This window comes from Diplotaxodon limnothrissa, linkage group LG16, assembly GCF_057381915.1.
Source record: "Diplotaxodon limnothrissa isolate DT_005_m linkage group LG16, D_limnothrissa_male_GT1.1, whole genome shotgun sequence".
NCBI lineage: Eukaryota > Metazoa > Chordata > Actinopteri > Cichliformes > Cichlidae > Diplotaxodon > Diplotaxodon limnothrissa.
In genome coordinates, this window is record NC_140611.1 from 26,256,395 (window position 1) to 26,277,374 (window position 20,980).

Here is a 20,980-nt window from a genome sequence, read left to right on the forward strand (position 1 = left end):
GAAAGTTGTTGGGTTACATTTGTCATTAAGGCAAGTGTCTAATATGCTCATAACACCCTGACCTCCCATCGTATCACGTCAACTTTCTTGCTTCTTTTTTCTATGTGCACAACCCTTCAGAAACAGGCATCAGCCTGCTGTAAGTATGTACAGATTTTGTGTAAATTATTGATTGAAGGATTAGACAACAGGAAGCAGAACACAAAGACTAAATCTGGTATATATGTGAACTTCTCCCTTACAAACAGAAGGTTATTTGCAAAGGATTTTCATGTGGAAACACTGGAAGGAGACGTGAAAAGCCTTGTAGACATTTTTATGGTATGAAACAACAGCAGGATGAGGTGAAGTACACGCCAAGCACAAACAGAACACAGTTATGCTCTGGTGACGGCGGAGATGTCACAGCCTTTACAGCAAAACGTTGTTAACATATGGAAAGATGCATTTGTCTGATATATGGTTAGTTGTCATTATTTTCATAACATGATTTCATAATGAATAAAAAAAGTTCTTTTAACTTGAAGCCTTTCTCTTCATTGGTTACTGAACGTCTGATCAGTTGTTCATAAAAAGTAAACCAGGTTTTAGGAGTGATGTTAAACAGTGAAGCACTTGTTACTGTTTCTAACAGATCTGTCCAATACATAAAGGAACCTATTATCATAGTGTTACAGTGTTGGATAAAATAAATATGGCTAAGGTTTTCCACAGTGAGTGGCTTGTCTGTTATTGATCAGATCTTTGGTCTGTGACTCTCTAGATGCATTTTCTTTTATATCACATTGACATTTAAGGGTAAATATTGTTTCTAACCATCCACATGCATGTCCAGAGACATGACCAGACTTGGAAACACTTAAAGAGGGAGAATTTGGTCTGTTTAACTAATCAGACAAAAAAGTCCCAATTACATGGGAGGAGAAATGATTAAAGACATCATTTAAGGTCCTCTTCAGATCTTTCTGCTAGCAAATATTTAAAAAAAAAAAGGAAAACAAAACAAAAATTCCCCAATTGCAATGTGGATTTAAGTTTAAAGATTTTAAGTTTTTCAGAAGACAAAACTGGATACAAGTAAAAATCAGTATGCGGTAGTTATACTGTCTCTCAGCAAATAGTCATAACTTTAAAACACCAAAACTGCATATTTGCATTTACATTACAAGCATACAGTGAGTATATTGATCCAAGGCAGGTTTTTAACAAACAGTAAGAAATTCACTGAGTGACTGTTTTGATCTCAGAGAGTAGTCAACAGTGTCAACAAGACTTACAAAGAACATCTGATGTTTTCATTTTCATAACACAGAATATATCGATATCACCAATAAGCAGCTTTAAATGACAAGAATCCAAAATAAAGTAATTTAGTACTTACAATTTTCTTCAGTGTGTTTACATATACATGCACACCATAACATAATAATAAGTACTGAGTATGAGAAGTGAGACAAATAAGTAAAATAAAAGTTTTCTTTTTTCTTTCTGATGTTAAATAATATTTCAGTTTTACACTTTACATTACATTACTTTTAACATGTAGAAAACCAGTTACACTGACCAATACCTTGTTTTAAATCCTTAATTCACATATGCTTCTATTTTATTAAGGAGCTCAGATGCCTTGTTCAGTGCCAGCATTTCATTCTCTGATCTGAATTGTCCGTTCGGTATGTGAGGATATGGATGGCAGTTGGGATATTGAGTCCTTTTAGGATCCACCCCGAGTGTCTGCAGGTTTTTCACAATCTCAGGCAGATCTCTCAGTTGGAGGCTGTAGCAGGAAACTTGTGCAGCAGTGGCTGAAATTGAGCTGCTGTTGGGGCGTTGTCCATTTCTTTTATAGCATGCTGCTATGAGAGACTTTTCCACTGCTTGATGGACCTTAAACAGACACCACTCTGTGCTCCCTCCACCAGTGTCTTTGTGAGCTGCATTGAGATCGCAGCGAGCCTGTCTACACCAGCGCCTGGCCTCTTCTCTGTCTGGCCTTGGGACATTTTCATTGTGGGTCCAGAAGTTGTAGGAATGGAAACCTCTATAGCCTCTAGAGAACCTCTCTCGACTATTTCTGTGATACCTGGCCTCCTGATTCCACTCTTCATAGAAGCCTCTGAAATTTGTGTTTCTGCTTGAAAAGGTCGAGCCTGCAGCTTTGGGTTTGCTGAGCTCATCAATTCGATTCTGTAAATATTTGAATGTCTCATTGGCGAGAGACTGGCAATCCGGATTTTTGTCAGGGTGCCACCTGAGGTACAGTCTCTTGATGGCTTTGTGCCTCTCCTCCTCAGGAAGCCTCCAGATCTCTGTCAAACATTTATCAATTTCCCTTTTAGCTTCCTCAACAGAGGCTGGTAAAGAATTTGTTGATGATTCAGAAGAATGTGGCACAGCTCCTGTCAGTGGTTCCAGCTCCATGCAAGTGTTTTCTTCTGGTTTTAGCGTCTTCTTCTGTGGTTCTGGCTCCATGCATTTCCTCCTTTCTGTTTTTACCTTCTTTTCTCGTTTAAACTGAAACAGATCAACACAGCTGACTTCAATGGGCTCATCTTCTCCTACTTCTATTTTGTATCTCCATGAATATCGTCCATTGTGACCAGGCAGTTCTTCAACAATAACTGCATAAATGTACTTGTCATAAATGCTGTAACCAACATATTCCCCCTCTTCAAAGTTGTTGAGGACATTCATGTCCAAGCAATCATGCCATTCTTCTGGAACCTCTGTCCCAGGGGCTGCTGGACTAAAAGAGGAACTTTCAGTTTCAGCACTGTCACGGATCTGATTTTTAGCCAGAGTTTTCCGAACATCTTGCAGATCGTCACACATGAGGAGTTGTCCCAGCACTGGAAGGTGAACCGATGCAATTCTGTTTCCTAAAAGAGCATTAATCTCTTTTGTCAGTGTCATGATGACTTCATTTATCACTTTGAGAGCCATGTCATCATTGTGCTTTAAGTAAAAGGTACACCCTTGTTGCTCTCGTTTCACAAAAACATCTGTTTCCTCATCAGTTTTGGGAAGTGGCTGTTTATTGAGCCAGAGTGTTGTTTCCAAAGTTTTGCAGCACAAAATTTGTATACTGCCAAAAGTCTTCTCACACATTTTAGTGGCATCTTCTTGTATTATTTTGCCTTGAGAATTCTCTCTAATAAGACAAATGAATCCATATTTAAAGGCTCCTGAGGAGAGATGTTTATCAAACCATCCACTAAATTCACAGCCAGTCTCAAGTTCACAAAGCTGCATCTCTGATTCCACAACTCTTTCCTCTGTGAACTCAGACAGCATCTTTGGCTGAAATTTCTGAGGCAGCAGTTGCAACAGCTGATGATGCTTGTATTTGTCGTTGCCCAAATGACATTCACTGAGTTTCTGAAGCAGCAGGAACTTGTTCTCCAGCGCTTCTTCCAACCTTTTGGTCTCAAACACTGTGTCGTTGTAGCAGAGTGTGGATGATGGGTATAATTTACCATCTACTGCAGGAAGATACAGAGTCTCAACATTTTCAAGAAGTGTCTCATTTCCCTGAGTTCTGATTAACTTAAACAACTGCTCAACAGCTCGTTTCACAGTTCTCAGCTGGTTTGAATGTAGTTTCTGTTTATCACAGGAATCAGCGTAAACTGCTGCCAAAACATTACAATATTGCTCTGCAGTAGCTTTGTTCTTCACACCAATTTTCCGAAAGAACGGTGCATACATTGCATCTTCTGGAGTAATCTTGTACAGATATGGTCTGAAGTCACGATCATAGGAGAGCGACAGACACACGTCATCAACCGTCACAAGTTTTGTGTCTTTTTCAACCAACACAACAGGAAGACCAGTCAGCTGGTTTCCTTCAAATCTTTTTTCTTGCAGGTAAGCGTAGGAACTTCTGAACACTTTAGCTCGTGTTTTGATCAGCTGGTCAGTTTCACATGGTGACTGACAGATGTTTCTTATGTTACTGGTTACACAGTTTGGAGGTGGTTCTTCATGAGCTCCAACATTTTTTATCATTTTCTGAAGACCTTGTGACATAAATGGTAGGTCTATAATTGGGAGGTCTATAATTGGCATGGAGGTCCAAATCAAATCTTGATGCTCTGGATTTTTCTCAATCAACGAGCCTCTAATTTTCACAGTAGTTCCTTCAGCAGCAAATGGTTGGTGGTAGTTGGACAGTTCTTTTCGAATCATAACTGGAAAAATGAATTTGATGTCAGCAATGCTTTCCAGCAACCTTTCGTTGTTGTCTTTGGGATCACATGCTTTATTTAAGGCTTCCCTGAAAAGTAATGATGATTTTAGTTTCATGTCTTTGCGTCTTCTGTTAACTTTTGCTTCTGATTCCAGCTGGTGTGCAAAATGTATTATCTCGTCCGCTGACACAACATGCTTCATTCCAAGTTTTCTGACCAGCTCTTTTGCTTTTTCTGTTGTGTAGTCATCTCCTTCACACAGTTCAGACCAAAATGTCTCAGGAACAAATCTCTCCTGGGGCAACATTCGTTTGTACAGCTCAACACTCTCATCAAAGTAGTATGATGCAGGCTCCAGTCTACCTTGAGAACTGCGAATCAGTTTCACCGTCTTCAGTGAGGAGATGATAATTTTTCTTTCCTTCAACGAATAATCTAGTGACAGCAACAGTTTGAGGCTGTGAAGAATCTGTGTCTCTGTGAGTTGGTGTACAGCAGGCAGAATGAACTTCATGAAATACTGCAAATCATCCAGGACCTGAATGTTGAGTGTTTCTGACAGCATGTAGTTCTCAGAGTTGTGTTTCAGAAAAATGCTGCTGTTTGTAGGTAGGTTGAACAAATCGGGAAATATGACTGAATATTTGATTTTGACGATGAAAACCTTCTTAGGTCCATCAATCCTCACTCGTTCACCTTGTGTTGTTTCAAATATTGGTAAGGATTTAAGTTTCCTCACATACTCTTTGCTGACTTTGGACTTGGATAATCCTGATTGCAGGAACATCTGAAACTCTTTCATATCATCATTTGAAAGGTGGGAAAACTCTGAGCAATTAATGTTGTACACTTGATCCAACACTGAGCTTTCATCATCTACATCGAGAAGTTCATCTTGTAGATATGAATATATCCATCGATCCATCTCAGAGAAGAATACATGATCAGAAGTCATAAAACCAAGTTTAAAGAGGATGCCTGATATGTCTTTGTGTTTTTCTGAGGCAAACACAACACTTGACATGTGTTTCATTGTTTGCAGGAAGTGCTTGTTGTTCAACCTTGGACACACAACAGGTAAAATATAGCAGTTGCTGAAGAGTTTCCTTACATCACTGAGTGTAAGACTGGACTCGTCATCTCTAGATGTTGGTAGTTTAATTTCACTCATTATGAACTTCCAAAGTAATTTTAGCCACTTCAATATTTTCTCATTGGGGACATGAAGACCACTGTGTGGATCAATGTCACAGTCATAAAGAAGATGCTGAATTAATGGTTTCAGATATTTCTCTGAGTGGTGCAAAGTCATATTTCTGACAAGTTTTAATCTTTGAAGAAGCTCAATGTGCCAAATGTTGATCTTATAATTTGAAAATTCATCCTTGTAGTCAAAGAAAAGATTTGCATACCTCGATATCCACTTTGGTGTTTGGGAGCTGAACATTTTCAAAACATTATCTTTCGTGAGAAGAAGTGGAAGGCCTTCGAGCAAACTGGCATTGTCCTGGGTGACCTTTTCTGAGGAGAAATCTTTTAAACAAAAACTCAGGAGCTCTGAACATCTTTTCTCATCTTTGATCAAAGTAGCACTTATGGGTAAAGGCAAATCCTCATCTGTTTGGGTTGGATCATTTAGAGGTTTTGCTCGTAGGAAAGTCTGCACAGTGGAGGGACTGACCTCTTTTACTTCAACCCCAGCAGATCTGAAACTTGTCCAAATCCTCTGCATCTTTGCGGAATAAGGAACCAGCTTCATTCCAAGATCTTCCAAAATGTTATTCAGCTGGAAATTTCCCAAGGTTGTCAAGTAAGGTGCCTCAGTTGAGTCTGTTTCACTGACATTACTCCAGTCAAAAGAGTGCTGTTTAATTTCTCTATATGTAGTTATACGTGTTATGGTCGTCATAACAGGGATTACATCAAGGCCTTTTTCTTTCAATGATCTGTATACTTCATGTATCATTTCATGCCAGTCTGGGTAAACATCTTTGGACACAGTTGGCCAAAAACACAAATATTCTGTATTGAAACATGAGTTAGTATTTTCTATTAAAGTAAGTTTTCTTACTTTCGAGAAAACTTTCTTGACTGCAATGCTGCGCCTGATGTAATGCAGGAGATCTGCATAAAGCGGAGCAATGACGTGCTGTTTCAAAGACTCATTCCAGCCTGATTTCTTACTCTTCCCATCTTCTTTCCAAAGGCTTGTCCTGGCAGAATCAACCTCAAAGTTTCCATTGACATGTACTGGCAGTCCAGTTTTCCCTGGCAAAGGAAGTGAACAAAAGGCTTCTCCTTTAAAATCCATGACGCTGGATCCCTTTGTGTTCACACGTGCAGCTAATGATGCTTGGGGAAGTTTTTCTGATAGTTTTAATTCAAAGCTGTCTTTGAAGGAGCCAAATTGTTCTGCAACAATCCACTTACTTTGTCTTTTATCTGAGGTGGAAATCACAGTTTCATAGAAAGTCTTGTGCGGTGTTGCTGTTTTGTCTGATTGCAGTGCATTTTGTAGATGTTTTACAAAAGCATCTTTTTCTTCACGACTTCTTTGTGGCAGATTTTTTTCAACCTCAAAGATGGTTTTAAGTCCTCCTGAATAGTCACTGATTTCATGGACTTTGATTTTGCAGATGTTTTTCAGAAAGAGAATTAGTCCTTCAGGATCTTCAGACAGGGCAGAGCACAGTTCTTTCATGTCGCGGTCAGTGACTCCTTGCTGTGATATTTTGGAGGTATTTGCATTTGTACCCATTCTCAGAGGTAATCTGAACATGGTGCCGTCTTTAAGAGAAAATTTGTCTGGAAGAAAGGATTTGTAGACATCTACGTACATTTCTTTGAAAGTGTCAGTTAGTTTATAGCCAATGCCATATCGCTGGTTATTTGAATGATTTTCAATGTATTTTTGATTGGGGTCAGAAATGCAAAGTACTTCATCTCCTGTAAGGATCGAAGGGCAGTCAGTCAGATGGTAAACAGAGTTGAATCCAACTCCGTACTTCCCTATCTTCCCTGGGGTGTTGTGCTTTCCTCCCTCTCCCAGCTGTTGAATTCCCTTAATGTCAGCATCAGAAAACACTTTGTTGTTGAACACACAAAGTGCTGGACCCTGGAGATTGTTCCATTTCTTCCCAAATGTTTTTTCTTTTCCATGTTGTCTTTTGTCCCAGATGAAGTGAATTTCTGTTGCTTCTGCATCATCAGCATTTTGGATAAGCTCTTTAAGGATATCCTTCTTTGATGGATAGGCTGAAATTATGTTTTTAATACGAACAGTCAGCTGTTCCTGCTGTTCAAAGTCAAAAGCAAATGGTGAAAGGTCATCAACTATGTGGTTTTCCAGAGTATGATGCCTTGTTGTTTTGATTCCAAGGTGGCGAGCCATAGCTCGTGGGATATTCTCGTGACATAATGTGACACCTGAAGTGAGTGGCATCCACGGGCTGTCATTGTAAAACAGCTCATTTGCAGGTTGCAAAACTCCATGCTCATTGGGTATCAGACAGTCATCCGTGATTTTCAATTTGGCCTCAAAAATCCCTTTGTTTAAAATTGTGAAGACAACTGAGAGATCACTCTCTGTTAGGGGCTTGTTTCCATGTTGAACTTTTAATTCATGCAACACAGTTAGAAACTGAGTGATCGTGAATTGTTTTTCAACACCTATACATTTCCAGAGGTTCCTGAAGCTTGTGAAGGCAGCTGGAAGTACGTGGAGATAGGGCTTTGCTTCAAATTGCCCGTTCTCAGCTGCATGATCAACATTCACAAATGTATCACCAATGAGGATGAATGGAAATGAACTTGCTTGTTGTGAAATGTAAGTGGTATTTCCAGAGTCACAGATCCACTGATCCAGACACGTATAGCACTCAAATGCTATTTTGTAAAGCATGGATCTGTCAATGGAGTGTGCTTGTTTGCTTCCTTCATGCAGCTGCTGGAGCACCACCTCTGGCTTCGGGGTGCTGTTCACGCCCAAGATCTTTAGGACTGGATCACTGTGGTGTATTTTCAAATTACTATTATTCAGCACTGGTTGTGTCATGTTAACGAGAAGGGAGCATTTGTCACTAAAAACATCAGTGGGCCTTTTAAGTGTTACATTTCCTTCCATTTTTGCATCACCAGGTGAATATGCTGGAAGAAATGCAGTTGTCCTGAGTGTTTTCCAGTGGTGAGAGTCTTTATCATAAATGTGATTCTTCATAAGTTCAAATAGACACTTCAAGTCGACAAATGCTTTCTTTTTGTCAATGCTCCAGGTTTTATTAATCGTGCCTGCTTTCTCTGTGATGTCTTCCAATGGGAGATGGTCATTTGCCATACCAAGTTCCAACAAACGCTGAATCCTTTTTGGAGATCTGAAGTCATTTTCGGATCCATCCAGCAAGCGTCCCTCGTTTGGTTCAAAAAGACAGGCCACTTTCCCTGTAGGATTCACAAGTTTCCTGACATGTTGGAGCTGTCCACCCTTTGTGGGTATGCATGGATAGCAGAGCAGCAGATTGTCAATTTCTTTGATATGAAGGTCAATAGCATGCAGCACAAGGGTATCTCTACTCTTCGAGTCCATTGTAGTTAGGTTACCAAACACTGCTTCTCTGTAGAACTTCTCCCAGTTCCAGGTCCTGTTTTGTAAAACCTTTTCTAGGCCAGCCTGTTTGAAGCTATTTCTCAGCCAAAGTGGAAGAGGAACAACATGATTGGGTCCTTTTGCATATTTCTGACAAACTTGCACTGCAAGGTCACCAATCTTTTCATCATTTTCAATGCTCTCATGTAGAAATATGGCATTGTTCATTGAGAACCATTGTTCTCCATCACTAAAGAGCTCTGGACCAACAGAGTCATCAACAATGGTTGAGTAAAGTGCATCCACTAAAGGCTTGAAAGTTTCAGTCACTTTCTCTCTCTCAGGCCAAAAGGTGTGATAACAGTAACTCACCAGCTGCTTATCTTCTGACATTTTCTTTAGTGCCTTGAGTACAGTAACATATGCTGTCACTACTGGATCCTGAAGGAGAGCTTTGTTCCAGTCATTTTTCACTCCAGTTTCCCACAGACCTTTTCGGTTGCTTGTCACAGCAAATGTGCCATTTACATTGACAGGAAGACCCGTGTGAATGGGAAGAGGAGGGAAGCAAAAGGCCTGTCCAACAAGATCTGTTTGTAATGTGGTGAATTTTCCAGTTTCTGGATCGTTTTGCAAAGGCACAGCAATCCCTCCAATGGGCAAAGAGAAACTGGCCTGCTTGTTTTTGTGAATGGCCATTTTAAAGGACTCATCTGTCCCAAAGCAGTTGTACAGGAGCCAGAACTGAAGTTTAGTTTCATTAGACTGCTGACTGGATATTTTCACAATGCTGATTTTGCAGCAATTGATCACCTCTTTGCATTTACCATCAACTTTCATCAGTGATTTCTCAGCATGACGTTGCTTGGACACACTGGTGTCATCAGGAATCTCCATTGCACTCACAGTGGTTTTGGACACAGAGAAGATGGTCTCTATTTCGTTTTCTGTTGGTGGAGTTGATCCATTGTGTGGGATATTTTGGAGGGATAATGTAATGATGTTCTTTAAAAAAAGCAGATGGGTTTGTGAGTTTTTAGAAAAGAGATGTTGAAAATCAAGGATATTGGGTTTTTCATACACTTTTGGGTTTATTTCTGATTTGGCAGCCTCTTCTTCACTTCGGAAAGGTAGTTTGATCAGAGTGCCTGGATAGGGTTCAGGAGGACTTTTTCGGGTAAAATTACAGTCAAAAATGTTTTCATATGATCCAAACTGACCAGGAAAACAATGAAAGAGTCGCTGTTGAGAGAGATCCAGCTTGATTCCAGGATTTGTTTTGTGTTTGATATGTTTTGTGAGATGAGTAACATTTGGATCAAATATGAGAAGAGTGTTGCCACTAAGGATGGAGGGGACATCTGTCACATGATACACAGTATTGAATCCAAGTCCAAACTTTCCAATTTTTTCTGCTTTGTTTTCCTTTGAGGCTGAGCCAACTCTGACAATATTTTTCCAATCCTCGGCTGTGAACTGCTCATTATTGAAAGCCCAAAGACAAGGTCCCTGACAAAGAGCCATGTCAGGGTCAATCAGGCTTTCGGGGGCATCTCTGTGTACTCTGAAATCCACCAAGAACTTGCAAACATCTGCCCCAGCATCCTCTGCATTCTGGATGAGCTCTTTGAAGATGTCACTGTCTTCATCGTACTCTTTAAGAATATTTTTTATCCTCATTGTTATTGGTTCAGATTGTCCACACTGCTCTATTCCTAGCTCCTCTGGATCAAGGATGTGGGTACTGAGAAAACGAATTTCCAGCCATTCAGCCGCTGCTTTTGGGATTTCCTCATGTATGACATAAATTTCCTCTTCTCTGCAGTTTAGTTCTTTCAGTCCATTTTTGCTTACATCACAGAAAAGAGCTGTTGATCGTGGTTTAAGGGTAAATTTTCCTCCATCAGCAATGACTGGCACTGGGATGTCATCCTGAACTGTTTTCTTCTCTTTCCAGAGCCAGTTGAGAATTTCTATTGACACTTTGACCTCTGAGGAACTTGCAAATGGCGGCTGTCTTGCTTCAATTGTTTGCTGGATGGAGTACAGAATGCCCAAAATGTCTTCATTGGAAAGTACTTTTCTCAGGCCAAACCTCTGGAACAATGTTCTGTATGGCAAAAATTCACTTGGCACCTTCCCAATGTAAGAACTCAGATCTAGATTATTTGGGTATTCAAGAACCAGATCCTGGGGTGCAACAAACTGGTTCTGGGCCCATAGCCAACATGTCTCATTGCCCATCATTGTAACAAATACAGAGACATTGTCTTGCATGTGTTTGTAAATGATGTGCAGCTGTCTTTTGAAGTCTACATCTGTGTCAGGATTAACCATTTCCAGTGCTTTTGATTTCAAGACTGACAGATTTTCAATCACTTTTTCAGGTGGTGGTAGGTCTTTGAGACCAAGTCTGTTGCTAACTCTGTCACTGAGCTTCCCTGTTAGTGGCATTACATGTCCAACAATGTCCTTATACACAGAATGTCTTATTTCATTTGGGCAAAACAAACAATACTTCTGAGATTTATCACTGAATTGTTTCTCACTTCCAGGTTGTTCACATGGGATCCATTTAAGCATTTTGAGGCAATGAAGCGGTTTGTGAGAAAACTTTGTCAGTAGATCATTACTTTCCAACATTTCCAACAGAACCTGAGCTCTTCTTAGGGCCTCGGTTTGTGAGTTCACGTATAGTTTGTCAGTCAGCGTGGCAGCATGTAGAAAATGTTCAGGTGAGACATCTATCTCTTTATTCAGTAATCCGATTTCTGTTAAGCTTTCCAGCATCTGCAGTGAATGAGTGTATGAAGGCGGTGGAAAGAAGTCTGACTCAAAGATGACTTTAAAAGTCTGAATTCTTGGATCAAAAAAGTCAGAGGCTTTTTTCAGCTGTCCATTCACCTCAATGAAGCTCAAGTCCTTACAGCTGCATTTCAGGGATTCGTTTTGTGAGAAAAGCACCTTACCATGCTGTAAAATCCAAGTCATTGTTTTGTTAGTGTTGTCACTGCTACAAGCGCCTTTCCTTATGCTGTCAACAAGAACATTGGCTGCTTCGGCGGTGTCCAAGAGATGAACTTTGAGCAGCTGTAACAGTCTGCGGTCAGTCTCAGTAGAACACTGGATTATGGAATCAGGCATAGGGAGCTCTGTTGGTACTGTTAGGCCTGAGATCAGAAGCACAGCTTGTTTTGATTGAGCTGCAACACTGAATCCTTTCATGGTTTGAAACAAAGGCAACCTCAAGAGAAAATCTTTCTCTGTTTTTGAGAGAGAATCCAGATAAGAAAGATAATCTTTTAGTTCATTGTGTGCTGTGTGAGAGGCAGATGTGAGTTCTGTGATAAGATGCTGGAAATCTAAATTCATCAGGACCTTCAAAACACTCCTTGGAGATGGGCACAGCACGTACGAGTCAAGGTCTACATGCTTGAGCCACTCATTTCCTCTCACCACTGTGCCACCAACTTTGTTCACCAGCTGAGCTATTCGGTCTGGCAAACTCAGCTGTTTACTTTTCTGAAAGATCAGGGTTGTGCTCTGCTGTAGTTTTGCGACTGATACAGTCTGACTGCCAGACAGAGGACTAACTGGTATTAGAGGTATGTCAGTGAAAGGACTTAACTCATTAAAATGACTGTTGAGAAACCTCCAGAATTCTTGGAACCAGTCTAAAGGTGGATGCTGACTGTTGTTGTTGTCCCATACAACAAGGTTCTTCCCTGTCTGTTTCCAGTCTGGTGGCAAATATCGTCTTGCATATTCAGCCACATGGGATGCATCAATGTTGGTGATCTTGAAGAAATCTGAAGAGCAGATCAAAAAGATTTGTTTTTTAAAGATAAGAATAAATGTGTGTGCTAAAATGTGTAGCTGTGTACAAATGACTCTGTATTGTTTAAAATTACTTTCACTTACTTCTTCTGGCCAGTTCTTTCAGATGTGCACTGCAGGCTGGAGTCAGATCATGTGGGATGAAGAAGGGTTTACAGAATGGCAGCAAGACTCTATAAAAAAGTGTAATGGATTATGTGGATCAAACTGTTAGGAGTTCATTCAGTATAGAAATATTCCTGAACCTTCCAAATATTCAGTTACAATCATTATGTGAATAACACATAAAAATGGCAACTTTAGTCATGATAAATATAACATTATTTTAAATATTGATAGATGTATGGAAACCCTACCTTGGAAATTCATGGCTGTCAATCAAAGCAGTGTCTTCCTCTCTGTATGTGAAATATCTGAAAGAGCCATCACTGAGTGGAAGGAGGTGAAGACCCTCAAGTTCTTTGTATTGTTCATCACCTAAAATGTACTCCAAAAGACTGAGTTTGTCATCTTTGGTGATGTTATCCACACCGGTCCTGTGGAGAATGGCCCTGAGGAATGCTGGAGTCACATGTTTTAGGGTAGAAGGGTTTGGGTAGGCCTCATGTATAGCCTTTGCAACACTAGCTGGTAAAGTGACAAGATTTTCTCCACATGACACTAAAGTCCTTTTAATGGCAGACAATATGTTGGTGCTTGTTGGGCCATTGCAGGGGAAAACAGCTTCTGATGGAGAGATAAACTGTCTTTCATCTTTAGCAAGAGAGAGGATGGCCACGTTCTGTCTGAATAAGTGATGAAAAACATCCAGAGTGAGAGCATGCCATTTTTCTTTGTGTTGTATCTGAGTGAGATCTGGCCACAGATTGTACACAGAGGAAACAGGGAGGATAGATTTTTGGGCAAGTTTAATGGCATCTTGAATGATCTTGATGTATGCTTGTGGAAACACCTTCTTCATCAGCATTTCATTCCACAAAGCATGTTCATCATGTCTCTGGTCTTCCTCTTGCCATTTGATGTGTCTTCTATTGTCTGTGAGGCCAAAGCATGCATTGACATAAACTGGGAGTCCTGTCTTATTGGATTCATTGTTTGGAAGGGGGAGAAAGCAGCTCAGTCTGCTCTGGCTACAGTCTCTCTTCTCACCACAGGGGAATGCCAGGTCAACTTGAGGTAAAAAGCTCAACTTCTTTGTAAGCAAATCAAGATCTTCTGCAACGCCCTCTTTCATGGTACATGTTGTCAGAAGCCACTTTGTCTCTTTTTGGTCTTTTGAACTCACAGTTATAACTTTGAACCTTGTTAGACCCTCAGTGACTGACTCCTCTTCTGGCTCTAAAACATCATCTGTGGGGACTGAAGATTTCACTTCAAGTCTGGTGTTAACAGCTCCATCTTCACTAATATGTAACAAGGACACAGAGGTGACATTTTTCAAGAAGAGGAGGCTCAAATCTGCATCTGCAATGAAGCTATCAAAAAGCTCAACCACTTTATCTGAGTCATACAGATTATCAGAAATTTCTGATGCTTCATTGCGTAAAGGAAATCTAAAAATTGTCCCACTGAAGTGCTGATCCTCCATGACAACTTTTGACCATCCATGTTCACATACAAGTGAGACTATATCTCTAAATGGTTGGAACTGATGATGCATATTCAGCAGAACTTCTTGGTCTTCAGAATCATCCAAAGACCACCGAAACCCTCCATTTCTCTCTCCAAATATTTTTTCTTGGGGATCCATCATGCCAAGGTGGCCTGAACTGAATATACTTGGCACATCTATGAACAAAGTAAAAATATGTTACTGCTAACTGTTTATCTTTTCAAAAATTACTACTCATATCTGTGATCTAACTACACATAGTTTCACCTGTTATGTGGTAAACAGAGTTGAAGCCGATTCCAAACCTTACCACTCTGTTTGGGTCATCACGCTTTACACTCCTTCCAGCCATCTGAATTCCTTCCCAGTCTTCATCAGTGAATGCGGCATTGTTGTAGGTATAGAGAGCAGGACCTTCGTAAAAACATAACAAACTCAAGGCTTATGCTTTAGGTATCTATGTGTTAGTGACACATTCTCTGGAATCTCTATACCAACGTGCACTGAATGAGATTTTTCCAGAAAGGAAATCAGAAGACAGGAGACACTTTTCAGTTGCTATTCAAATGGATTTTATGTAGAACACTTTGAGTGTAACGGTAACTAGAGACAATATTAACAGTGACTATCCTAAATCTTCTCTCTTGATCTGCATATTATAATTAAGCTGAAAGCTCCATTGTTGAAAAATGAAGCCAGTTTTAAAAACTGCAGTGCTGTGAACAGCTGAGGTTTGCTCCAAAAGTAAAATGCTCAACAACCTTGTGCAAGTTTAAACTGTGTTAAGGGTGAGGGCTGCATGAACATACATATAAAACTATTTGGCTGTTTAATTAAGTGAGTACATTTGGTTTTCACTAGTCAACATTCATTATCATAGTGAATTACAGTGCCAGTAGCTTGTTAACAAGTAGTTTTTACTTTGCAAGGCTCTGCCTTTCAGACAAACATGGAACTCTGTAGAACCTGGGACCATTTCGTGGCCTTTGCGTTTTTTAATTCCACGCCATTTCCACTGTGTTTAATGGAGTATAGCCAAATTTTCAAACATGTATTTTTTCCCCATTTTATTTTAAAATTTCAGTCTGAGTTTTTTAAATGAGCTTAAATGGCTGAATAAAAGGCATACATCCACTACCGAACCTCGTGGCCGATTTGTGCCCCATTGAAACCCATTATAAACGCTATTTTTCACGCCAGAAAAATTACGGTCAAATCGATCGTCAGGTTTCCAGCTTAGGTTTCGTTTTGGACTACAGGCCTTAGAGTTGTAATTTTTTTATTTGTCCACCGGGTGGCGCCCTTGCTCCACATGTGACGCCTGCTGGAACATACACATGTTCTCCAGCGGCCTGCTCGAGACAGATACCCGGAAAAGGCAGACTAATTTCCCGCGTACAGCAGCAGCTTGGCCCGCTGCTCGTTCCGGACCATTTTCTACCCTTAGGTTCGTTTGATTTTATTTTATTTTTTTAATCAACAGGAAATGACGTATTTGTTTTCACGTGGTAGCGGAAGTGTGTGCTGCAGACACGGGAACCGAACCATATGCTCCGGCGCTGCGCGAAACACACCCGCGGCAGAGGCACTCCTCCCCGGGGGAGCAGGAGCAGCAGCGCCGCCTGGGGACATTTTTGGCTTCTGCAAAAAAAATTAAAACCGGATCGAAATTAATGTTCGTGCCAATCTTTTGTCCATCTAAAGGCCTAATTATAATAACAATAAAATATTACTTCAAATGTTTTTTTTGGAAAATATTTTATGTTTTATGTTTTATGTTTTTGGGGCAAAAAAAGCAGTGCGCTCATGTGACGAAACCGGGATATAAAGGGTTAAAATCCGCGAAATGTAATTAAAACTTGACATGAATATTTCAAGGAGAAGTAGGTCTAAAAGATTGGCTAATTTAAAGTGGAATAAAATATTAATATATAAATTTTTTATAGCACTTTTTGGGCGTGGTCGATAGTGTGCATTTTATGAAATGCGCTCCTGGAAAAAAAAATAAAAGGCGATCGAAATGACTGTTGGTGCCAATCTTTAGTCCATCTAAAGGCCTAATTATAATAACAAACAAATATTACTTCAAATGTTTTTTTTGGAAAATATTTAGTTTTTTTGTTTTTTGGGGCTAAAAAAACAGGGCGCTCATGTAATAAAACTGGGATTTAAAGGGTTAAAACAATGAAAATATAATTAAAACTTGACATGGATATTTTAAGCAGAAGTAGTTTTAAAAGATTGACTAATTTAAAGTAGAAAAAAATATTGATATATAACATTTTTAGAGCACTTTTGGGGCGGGACCATTTTTTGGTCCCGAGGTTCACGAAAGGATGGGATTTTGAGGTTCTACCAAGGGTTTAAGTGAGTGTGGGAATTTGTTAGGAAGCAGGAGCTATATTATTTAATGATGCTGTAAATGCACATAGGTTATTCATGTTTTCTTATATGACCAATGCCTTTAAGTGAAGCACATTAACAGTGATAACGTTGGTCTCTGAAAGCACAAATATCCAAGAAAGCACAGAAAATATAGACTAAGAAAATGTAATCTGTCCTGTTATGCACCACCTGAGACATGAAAGAATATAAGCAACCTAAGACCCACTATTACTACTATTAAAAAATTATACAATAGAAAATAAATAAATAAAATGAGAAAATTTTTGTACTTGTTTTTCCAATCAGTTGTTGTTGGAAATCTAGTTTTTCCAGGGCCTTGGACAGCTTGAATAAACAATGATGGTGACAGCCAAAATTCCAAAGCTGAGGATTCAGAACTGCAGTCCCACCATGTGACATCACATATTTTATGTAGTCTACAATCAGAATCCAGTTTTATAGGGCTTTCTAAAAACAGCCACCTAGGAAATGTTTGATAATGTGGAAAAATATGGGGAAAAACATCCACACACTATACTTTGGGAGAAATTACACACTGAAACAAACAGAACCTGCTACTTTTAGCTGCTCCTTTAGTCACAAGGGATTGCCACAGTGAGTAGCTCCACTTTTCGACGTGACCCCCAAAGGAAGCAGAATGTTAAATAAAAACAAACCAAAAAGTTCCCAGCAAACCCGGACAGACATTCTTAACTGGAGATGTATTGGCTCTATTTATTACTTTTAAATGTAAATAAATAATAGTTTTTGTGAAATATATTTCTTTTATTCAGTGAATACCTTGGTATGTCTCCAGTTCTTCAGTCCAAAGGCTTTCAGTCCCATAGCTTCGCTCGTCATGGATGAAAAACACTTCTGTGGCTCGAGCATCATCTGCATTTTGAATCAGCTCCTGTTGACAAATAAAAACAACCTTGAGCAGAAAATGGCAGTACAACGCTGCCACTGACACAGTTCTGCACAGAAAGCTGGTAGATCTTTCTCACAGCAAGTATGTCTACAGAGGAAAAACAAAAAAGGGTCCATTTCAGTCTAACTCAGACTCACTGGACACTGTAGTCCAAAGTGTCCAATCAGAGTATATGATGTAGTCATTCTTGTTCTTTAGCATACAATGGCAAAAATGTTTTAAGCTTCAAAAATGGTCAATAATTGTGTCAATTTAACTCTGTGGTAAAACTGATGAATTGTACTGCATTATATTTTTAATATTTTGTCTGATAAAATGCCAGCTCAGTATGGTCGGTTGCAAAAAAGCAAAAATTTGCAGGCTCTTATCATTTGCAAGCAGCACAAAATCTGGGAGATTTCTGTGAATTACAACCATATTTTAGTTACACCTCCACCAACATCCATGTTTCCATTTTGCCAATTAAATAGAGCTTTTTCTAATCTGAGCTGATGGTCTAAGGACAGAGTCAGTACATATTATGAAGCTCATTGTTTTATATTTTGGATTTGTCACAATGTTATGTAGAAATAAATTACACTTTCATTCAATTTAGAAATAATTGTTGTTCTTGTTCTTCTGTGTTCACACAATTAATGTGTAGGTTCACTTTCAAATGTTTTTAATGGGTGAAAGGTCCATACTGCAGGCAGGCGAGTTCAGCAGCTGGACTCTTCTACTGTGAAAACATGCTGTTGTACTAGATGCAGTACGGAGTTTAGGATTATCTTTCTAAAATATTCAAGGCCTGCCCTGCAAAAGAAATTACCTCATTGAGAACATTTTGCTCTAAAACCTGTGTATACCTTTCAGCATTGATGGTGCCTTTAGATATGCAAGCTGCGAATTCCATAGGCACTAATGCACCCCCATACCATCAGACATGCATAGTGATGATAATATGCCATATGGGCCCTCTTCTATTCACTCTGGCAGATGATCCATCCATCCATCCATCCATCCATCCTTCCTTCCTTCCTTCCTTCCTTCCTTCCTTCCTTCCTTCCTTCCTTCCTCCCTCCCGGTGGGACATGCCCAGGACACCTCACCCATGAGGCGCCCAGGAGGCATCCTTGTCAAATGTCTGAACCACCTCAACTGGCACCTTTCAATGTGGAGGAGCAGCAGCTCTACTCTGAGCCCCTCCCAGACGGCTGAACCTCTCACCCTATCTCTTAGGAAGAGGCCAGCCACACTTCAGAGGAAGCTTGTATCCGCGATCTTGGATCACTACCCACAGTTCATGACCATAGGTGAGGGTAGAGACGTAGATCAACCGGTAAATTGAGAGCTTCCTTTTACACTCAGCTCTCTCTTCACCATGACGGACTGGTACAGCATCCGCATCACTGCATCCGCAGCACCAATCCGTCTGTCGATCTCCAGCTCCCTTCTCCCGTCGCTCGTGAACAAGACCCCGAGATACTTAAACTCCTCCACTTGGGGCAGGAACTCGTCCCTGTCCTGACCTGGGAGCGGGCACTCTACCCTGTTCTGGCTGAGAACCATGACCTCAGATTTGGAGGTGCTGATTCTCATTCCCACTGCTTCACACTTAGCTGCGAGCTGGACGCCATCACTCGAAGAAGCCAACTGAACCACATCAAAAACCACAGCAAAAAGCAGAGATGAGATTCTGAGACCACCTCTGTCACCTTCTGAGACAAAGCCTTCCGCCACTTGGCTGGGCCTAGAACTTCGGTCCGTAAAAATTATGAACAGAATCGGTGACAAAGGGCAGCCCTGGCAGAGCCCATCACCCTCCGGGAGCAACTCCGGCTTATTGCCGGCTATGCGGAACAAGCTCTTGCAATAGTTGTATACCCGTCTATGTTTGTAAAAAATAAATACAATTTTGAGTTTTTTGTCTAGACTACAGAATAGGTTTTCACTTTTCTTCAGTCCATTTTAAACAAGCTTTAGCTCTGAGAAGATTGTGGCCTTTCTGAATCGTATTGACATATGGCTTTTTCTTTGCAAGCTACAGCTTTAACCCACATTTGTGGATGGCACTGTGACCTGTGTTCACAAACAGTGATTTGTGGAAGTGTTCTGGAGCTAATGCAGTGGTTTGCATGAGAGAATCATGCCTGTTTTGCAGAACTGCCTGAGGCCTTGAAAATCCTGTGTGGCTGTGGTACTGACTTTTGGCCTTATCTCTTGCACACAGAGATTTCTCCAGATTCTCTGAATCTATATACAGTAGATGATGAAATAATCAAAATCTGCACAATTTTGCATTGAGGAATATTATTCTGACACTATGTCTACAACTTGTAGACATGTTTTTTTCTTTACAGATTGGTGAACCTCTGCCCCTTCACTTGTCTCTGTCCAATCATGTTACTGACTTTTTACCAGTTAACCTCATTAAATGTTGCCCCGTCCCAACTTATTCAACCATGTTGATTTCACCAAATCCAAAATGAGACAATTTTTTTCATGAAATAATAAAATGTCTCAGTTTAAATTTTTACTGTTTTCAGTTGTTCCATTGTGAATCATTTTTATGTTCGTGAGAACTGCAAAATGTAGTAAATCTCATAAACCCGTCGCTTTCTATTGTCATTTACATTTTATTATTGTTATTATTATTTGCACAGCATCCCAATATTACCTAAAGTAACTGTTGTGTGTTTTTGTTACAACATTACACTGACCTTCAAAATTTGTCCACCATCTGGATATCGCCGTAGAATATCTTTCAGATAGTCAATGATGGGTGGTGCTGTGGCCCCGAAGGAAGTCCTAAACAAAGTAAAAGCATTAAACAGAAAGAAACTAGAGTCTGAAGGCAAATTAAAACCATGTTGGTCCTGCTGATGCAATGTTAGTAAGGATAAGGTTGAGAGCTAAGTTAGCAAAGCACATGCACATATTTGACTATTTGACTGATATTGTTAGAGATGAGGTTCTTTACTTTAAATTAAATAGAATCATCTTTATGAAATTAGACAAAAATTAATATTTAATTAAAAAGAGACACTAAAGTCGAGTATAAAAATAATTTTGGCCATCTGGTTTCAAAATGTTTACTTCATGTATAGATTCCACACATTTGCTTTAATGCTGAAAACATATTTATTCCCTAATTTATTTTGACCACAGGAAACTGACTAGTAGTTAGTAATGATATCAATAAAGAATCTGATCTTTAAGCAGAATCAAAAATGGCATTAGTGCCCAAATCCTATTAATATAATGTCTACTCAGCATGTAGGAGAATAGTTACTGCCTCCTACTGTTTACAGTATATTAAAAAGAAAGCAATTCACCGGACTTTCTTCTTTGCCTTTGGATTCACCATGCCAGAACGGGTTCCTGTAAGAAATTCAGAAAATTGTGACATGTGTTACAGCAGTGCAAACTTACTGTCACACTTTTAGTTTTAAGGTTTTATATAT

General features: G+C 39.8%; 1 protein-coding gene across 1 annotated transcript; it reads right to left on the reverse strand.

Moving 5' to 3' along the window:
* Nucleotides 1–1,584: 1,584 nt before the first annotated feature.
* On the reverse strand, nt 1,585–20,883 carry LOC146616323 (sacsin-like). The gene is made up of 7 exons (XM_085373880.1): nt 20,852–20,883; nt 20,237–20,324; nt 17,408–17,519; nt 14,489–14,635; nt 12,966–14,397; nt 12,694–12,782; nt 1,585–12,581 (listed from the first exon to the last, which is right to left on the reverse strand). The coding sequence occupies exons 1-7, from the start codon at nt 20,881–20,883 to the stop codon at nt 1,585–1,587; spliced, it is 12,897 nt and encodes a 4,298-aa protein (XP_085230006.1).
* Between the last annotated feature and the right edge of the window lie 97 nt (nt 20,884–20,980).